The following is a 6,827-nucleotide window of genomic DNA, read 5'->3' as shown; positions in this document are numbered from 1 at the left end:
TGACAACTGATATTCCAACATTTACAATCAGTAAAATTAAAATACCAGTATGACAAACTACTGTTATGTACAGTATGTATGTATGTATGTATGTATGTATGTATGTATGTATGTATGTATGTATGTATGTATGTATGTATGTATGTATGTATATACTGAGTAAAGATCCTAATCCTAACTAATTTTCAGTTAAATTAATCCAATAAGACAAAGCAAAGTTATACAAGCTAACCCAGTCTACAAATACAAATATAATCTTACCCTAACTGATGGTGTGAAAGAGAGAGAAAAAGATTAGAGAAAAAAGCAGGGCAGGTTTGTTTTGTTGATCAAGTTCTCAGGAAAGTGGAGGAGGAGGGATGGAGGTGTGGCCAGTGTGAAATGGAATTCCCCTGAACTCACCTGAGTTCTTCCCCCACTCCTTTATATGAATATAAAAGCTCCACAGGGTTAGGGTTCAATGCTTAAATGCAGCAGCAGGTGCATATTTGCCACAGAGACAGATATTATAAATGATATTTACAGAGAACAGACAGAGAGCAGTCAAATAGTGAAAATTATACAACACACGCTCATATTGTGGAGTATCTTGGATATTTTTTCTTTTCTTTTGTGCTGGAATCAGGTAAAAGACATTTGGTAAATATTTAAATGTTAGAGTGGTCATGTTAAGAAGAGGTACAGATTTGATTAGGTTACAATGCCAGAGAAACAAATATTTTCATTAGATATAACCTCTTTTTAGCTGCTCTTCATTTTTTTTTACTGGTTAGTAAAAAGAATCTTCTTCTATCTTTTTCAGTGTCTCCATGTCATCAATGTGCCTCAGTAGTGTCTTGACTTGTGCCAACCTCACCATGTATCATACTGTTGTCCCTGATGTCCTGCCGCAGCAACCCAGTGTGCTGCCCAGCATCAACACCCAGCAGATCAGCAATCCAGGGTGCAGCTCCAACATAAGCAGTAAGAGGAACAACTACTGCATAATACTAATTTTTGGAAAAAAAATAGCTTAGTCCACTGGACTGTCAATCATTATAGTTGTCGACTTCAGCAGTTTCAGATCAAGACTAATTTTGTAGTAAACATGAGGCTTTATTTTCAGACTTCAGCCAATGGGACCATAAGCTATCTGAACTTTGCTTTGACCTCATTTCAGTCACTGTTGGCTCAATCATTTACTAGGCAGCCAATGTTTAACTCAACATAATAGTCAAACAGAAAAATGCAGCCACCACATGAAACAGCTCTGCCTTTGTTTGTCTGACTTTAAAGACAAAGTGTTGATATACATAAAATTTAAGAAGCAAATGTTGACAAATTGACAAAATATACAGTTTATACATCTCTGTGTTCAATGCTGACCAGTGCAGCTAGTGCACAGAGGCAGCATCCCATCCTATAAAGAATATCAAATATTTCTTGCTATTTTTTCGCAGGTCAGTGGTACCGGCAGATTAGCCCTCATTGCTGGACAGCAGAAAATGTTCTGGAGTGGATCAGCGATCACGTAGAGAGCACCAAGTTTGATGCCAGCACCCTAAGTCTAGCCTGCTGTGCCATGGACGGCCCCGCCCTCTGTCAAATGAACCGGGACCAGATGATTGGGGTCTTTGGCCCGCAGCTTGGCCTACACCTCCATCAGAGTCTGCAAGAACACAAGTCTAAATATGGTAAAACTATATTTATATATATGTGTAAAATGATTTACATAATTTCATAGAAATATATGTAGTTTGAGTTATTCAAGTGCTGGTCTCTAGTCATTCATTCATAGTCTAGACATTCATGTATTATGACATAATTAAATGATACATTTTCATCAATAAATCAAATTTACCAGTTATATGTTAATATAAAACCCTAGAAATTACAGTCAATAAATTTTTCATTCTCGTTACTTTTTGCTTCCCAGATCTTCAGAGCCTGTCAGGACCAGAGCTGAATGAGACTTGCCAGCTCCTGGACAACTTTCTAGATAATCTCAACTTCCCTTTGCTCAGCACCATTAGAATTGGCCATGGTATATATTGTGTTATATAGAGATTTTACATAGTAACATAACACTGTATGGAAATGATAAGGCTAACATTAGCACTCACTACCAACAGCTGAAGATGCTGTCAGCAAGAGAGAGTTTGGCTACAAAGATGATTATGACCTGGCCAGTCTGGCCATGGAGCCCATGACACCTTTGGGAGACACTGAGTACCTGTCTGATAATCAGTCAGAGAGCGAGTACAGCTCCTCCTCCAACAGTTAGTACTTCATCCTCATGTTTGCTCAGCTATTTTGCAGCTCAGATTTCCAACAATTCTGTATATCATAACGTCTCTCATGTATTCAGGTGGCATGTTTGGATTCTCAAACCTTGGCTCACCAGAGTCTGGCAGTGGTGAATCTGACCCAGAGTTTTCCTACCCCTTAATTTCAAGTAAGTAAGCATATATAGTGAATTCATATATTTGAGAGTTTTAGGTTCAGAAGTTAATATAACTTATATTTAAGTTAATTTACTAAAATGACCTTTTAAAACATTTACACAGTTAACTATTTACATATCTATGTTACACATTTATTATATACATATTTACATGTTTAAATATTTACAGCTTTAAAATAGTTATGATATTATGTTCAATCTGCTTCTCTGGTTCTCCCATGTTTACCAAGTCCTAGCTTCTGATTGGCTAGTTTGGTGAAGTTGTTATGAAGTGTGGAATTCAGTATAAGTGTGATTTAAGAAAGTTACCTGTCTCCATTCAGCTGTTTTCTTGTCAGAAAGAATGATCTAACCAGCACACATAAAAACCCTTACATTACACAGTCATTGTTTGTAAGGTTCAGTATTCCACAGTGACAGTGAGCTTAAGTAAATGTCTGACAATTAATTTTGTTGACAGAGGTGCACATCAAAACAGAGAAAGGAGAGTCTCAACTGAAGCGACCACGGGGGCGACCTCCTAAACTCAGCAGAGAGCACAGCAGCAGCATTTATTCCAGTTCAAAGAAAAACAAACACGGTTAGGACATGTTTGGAGAATCAGCCTACTCTATAATTCTTCATGTAAAACACTAGTCAAAAGGCATCTGTACATGAACACTGCTAAGTTTTTTTTTGTTTTGTTTTTACAGATTCTACTTTGCATTTTTATCAGACTGAGAATGCATATTTTTAATTGCTTACATCCATTTACACTTATTTTGCCCACACTGTTTGCAGCACCTCGTGGCACTCACCTATGGGAGTTCATCAGGGACATTCTCATCCACCCAGAGAGAAACCAGGGCTTGATGAAGTGGGAGGACCGCCGCGAAGGTGTCTTTAAGTTTCTAAAGTCTGAGGCTGTGGCTCAAATGTGGGGTCAGAAGAAGAAAAACAGCAGCATGACGTATGAGAAACTCAGCCGTGCCATGAGGTGAGTTCATGTGGCTGCTAATGGGGAGGTGTTTGATTTGTATTATTTTAGCATGTGTAGAGAAGTGGCTCAGAAATTCAAGACACTGACAATGTGGCTAGGCCAAAAACACAAAGCAGTCACATGTGTTCACTTCTTTATTAATAAGATATTCCAACATAGACAACCATCCCAGACACTGTAGCCTCACCTTATTTGGCTATCTTTAAATGGTTTTTACAGTAATTTAGGCTTTTAAATGCCACATTCCCAGCCTCCAGGCCAAGATAAGCCTGATGAAGGCAGATGAGACTTCTAAGAAAGAAAAACTCCTAAGAAATACTCCCTATAACTAATAGGTAGACTTTGACATCATATGTCTAATAAATCACATGTATTTGATATTTGGTGTCAAAGAAGTGCTCCTTTAACTATGGTCAAGTTACAGTGAAAGAATAGTATCATTGAAAAAGAAGACCAATTTTATTATTATTATTCAGTAACAAGTGCTTTAAATTAGTCAGGGTGTGTTAAAATATCAGGTGATGAAGGGAGTACATACTTTGTGTCTCAAACCTGAAGTAACTAACTCTCTTCCTTCATTAGGTATTACTATAAGAGAGAGATCCTGGAGCGAGTCGATGGCCGTAGACTTGTATACAAATTCGGTAAGAACTCCAGCGGGTGGAAGATTGAAGAGATGGCCATGGGCATGTGAGGCATTAGTCAGAGAGTGGGTAGAAACCAAGAAGCCAATCAGGGCAGTTGTTCAGGAACTAGAAATACCTGTGTGGCTTGTCTGGAAAAAAACCTTGCTGCCCCAGATGTTTAAGACACTAACTTCCTCATAGAAGGAAGGTGTTGCAGAAAATGTAAGCCAGTGTTTTTGGCTCTAGTAGGTTTTATGAACCAGTATCAATGATGTGCCTGTTTTGTTTTTTTGATTGTCATCACTTCATAATCTCTACTATGTTTTGTACCCTCTGATGTTTGTTTTAGTTCCTTTACTGATTTGGACTAACTCATCCTCTGTCACTATGGATTTTGTTTATGTTGTATATGGGCATTATGCCATGACTGTATTGTGGCACTAGACATATCATATATATATATTTTTTTTTCATGTAAATGTTAAATCAGTTGTGGATATGAATGTAGGACCACAAGTGAAAAAAGAGACAAATACAGGTGATGCTACTTAATTATTACAGCAACAATGTGTACTGCATGTCTATTGGTACCACTTATTATAAATTCTGTTCACAGAATGTTTCAATAAAGTAGTTTAAGTAACTATATCATATCTTATATATGACCATAACATGGGGAAAACAAAATTAGTTGCATGCTTTATTGTTTGTTTTAATGTTAATGTAATAATCCACTTTGCTGCCATCCACCTTGGCTTGACAAATGTATATGTCTGTGTAATAAACATCATACAATTTATGATATCTCTAAATTAATTCCATTGTTTGATTTTTTATAGCAGCACTCTGGGATTTTATTGGTATATCGGGAACCATTATATTATATACCAATTGTGCATGTTAAACTCAGATGATACAATTATCAACAATCTCTTTTGTGCAGTGTTCCTCTAAAACAAAACTCTTCATTCTGGTCAGCATTTAGTCTATCTCAAATTACAGGAAGTCATTTGTAATAAAAAGATCCAACATTTGTGGCCAGCAGCCTTCCATCTCTGAGTGAGACTTAAGTAAACCTTATATATTGCATTTTTTCATTTATTAGACTGAAAAAAGTAGAGATGGAAAACAATGGACAGTGGCTTTTTTTCAATACTAAATCAATACTAAATTTTTCCCTTAACTTAGTTAAAGTTAGTGCTTTGAGTTGAGTACTTTCAAAGACAGTAAATACCTTTCATGGTCACTAAAATCATGATTTGCTTAATATGACTGTAGGAAAACAAATGGAATACAGTATGTTGTCAGTTTTGCAGAAGTAAGAAGGTAAATTTCTGCCATTTACCTTTATGTTGTTCTCAATCTCTAAAATGTTATAATACATAATGCAAAATTAAATCATCTTATAGACAGCATTCTTTAGTGGCACAAGTGAGTAACATTTGTGGGCTAATTTTGTATTCAACATTCATTAAATGCTTAATAAATAAGTCCTACTCTCCCTCTGAACTAGTTTCTATTCCACTAGTACACTGTTTTTGAAACATGAAACACTGGCAATACTGTCCATATTCTGAGATAATCTGATAACTACTATTATAATTATTACTGGAGCCCTATTGTTTGTTTTCCCCCTTTTTGCAGAAGGAAGCAAAGCCATGAGACCAAAAGTTACCCAAAAGAAATGACAGGTGGGAAGCAAATTCCACCCATTAGTCAAGCACATGAAATGATTCTCAAAGACCTCAAGATAGCATTGTGATGGTTAAGTTTGCATATTTGCTATTATCTTGACAACGCCGTGGCTCTGAGTCAAAATCCTTTCATCGTTTTAATTTTTCAGAAAATCTGTATCTTTGCTCCAATGGTGTCCTGCTTTATAGGATCGTCTGATCATCTGTTCATCTGTGGCTGTTGGATTATTTTCTAATACAAATAAAGATGAGTACATAAAGCAAGATAGGCCCTCTACTAACTTAGAATCGACCAATCTTTTTTAAGCCAATACAAATAGTAATGTTAAACAGGGAGGATTTCATATCAAATTTAAATCAAAACTCATTTTAAAACTCACAAAACACATTTTGCCTCTGAGGGCTTTACAATCTGTACAGGGAGTGACACCCTCTGTCCTTAGACCATTGGTTCGATTGAGGAAAAACTTGCCCACAAAAAAACCCTTTTAACAGGGAAAAGGGTGGAAGAAACATCAGGAAGAGCCACAGAAGAGGGATCCCTCTCCCTGGACGGACAGATGTGCAATAGATGTCATGTGTACAGAACAAATCAACATAAACATATTGTACAATTACAATGAATGATAAAATGACAATGAATTACAATGAATGATAAAATGATTACAGTAGCAGTGGAGCCTGTGAAAGAGATAGAGAGACACATATGTACAGATGCACAGCAGCAGCAAGTCATTAATTAACTATAAACTGTAATGGAGATATGATAACAATAATAACAGTAATAATATATGTAGTGGACGTCGTGCAGGACCACAGCAGCAGCCACGATCCATGAGAACCTGCTGGAGAGAGAGCACAGAAACTCCAGGAAAGAAGTTTAGTTAGTAACATGCATTAATGAGACATGTATGTTTACAGGTGGTGGTAGAGGGAGAGAGAGGGAAACAGAGGGAGAGAGGGAGAGAGAGGGAGAGAGAGGGAGGGAGGGAGGGAGGGAGAGCCCCCCTGGCAGTTTAGTCCTAAAGCAGCACAACTAAGGGATGACCTGAGCCAACCCTAACTATAAGCTCCATCAAAAAGCA

General features: G+C 37.0%; 1 protein-coding gene across 1 annotated transcript; it reads left to right on the top strand.

Annotated features, from left to right (window-relative positions):
* Nucleotides 1–444: 444 nt before the first annotated feature.
* elf3 (E74-like factor 3 (ets domain transcription factor, epithelial-specific)) lies at nucleotides 445–4,529 on the top strand. Its single transcript, XM_010755800.3, has 9 exons — nucleotides 445–625; nucleotides 803–963; nucleotides 1,440–1,673; nucleotides 1,916–2,023; nucleotides 2,112–2,258; nucleotides 2,348–2,434; nucleotides 2,904–3,023; nucleotides 3,224–3,419; nucleotides 4,005–4,529. The coding sequence occupies exons 2-9, from the start codon at nucleotides 810–812 to the stop codon at nucleotides 4,114–4,116; spliced, it is 1,158 nt and encodes a 385-aa protein (XP_010754102.1). The 5' UTR covers nucleotides 445–625; nucleotides 803–809; the 3' UTR covers nucleotides 4,117–4,529.
* Nucleotides 4,530–6,827: the final 2,298 nt, after the last annotated feature.

Source organism: Larimichthys crocea, unplaced genomic scaffold (genome assembly GCF_000972845.2).
Source record: "Larimichthys crocea isolate SSNF unplaced genomic scaffold, L_crocea_2.0 scaffold97, whole genome shotgun sequence".
Classification (NCBI taxonomy): Eukaryota; Metazoa; Chordata; class Actinopteri; family Sciaenidae; genus Larimichthys; species Larimichthys crocea.
Note: the sequence above shows the minus strand (reverse complement) of the source record. Positions and strands in the feature narration are given on the sequence as shown.

What these genes read in the sequence shown, in the direction of transcription:
- elf3 (XM_010755800.3), top strand. Translation starts at nt 810, where the DNA reads ATGTCATCAATGTGCCTCAGTAGTGTCTTGACTTGTGCCAACCTCACC. An exon ending in GTGCAGCTCCAACATAAGCA is followed by an intron (nt 964 to 1,439) that starts GTAAGAGGAACA and finishes ATTTTTTCGCAG; the next exon opens with GTCAGTGGTACCGGCAGATT. An exon ending in AGAACACAAGTCTAAATATG is followed by an intron (nt 1,674 to 1,915) that starts GTAAAACTATAT and finishes TTTGCTTCCCAG; the next exon opens with ATCTTCAGAGCCTGTCAGGA.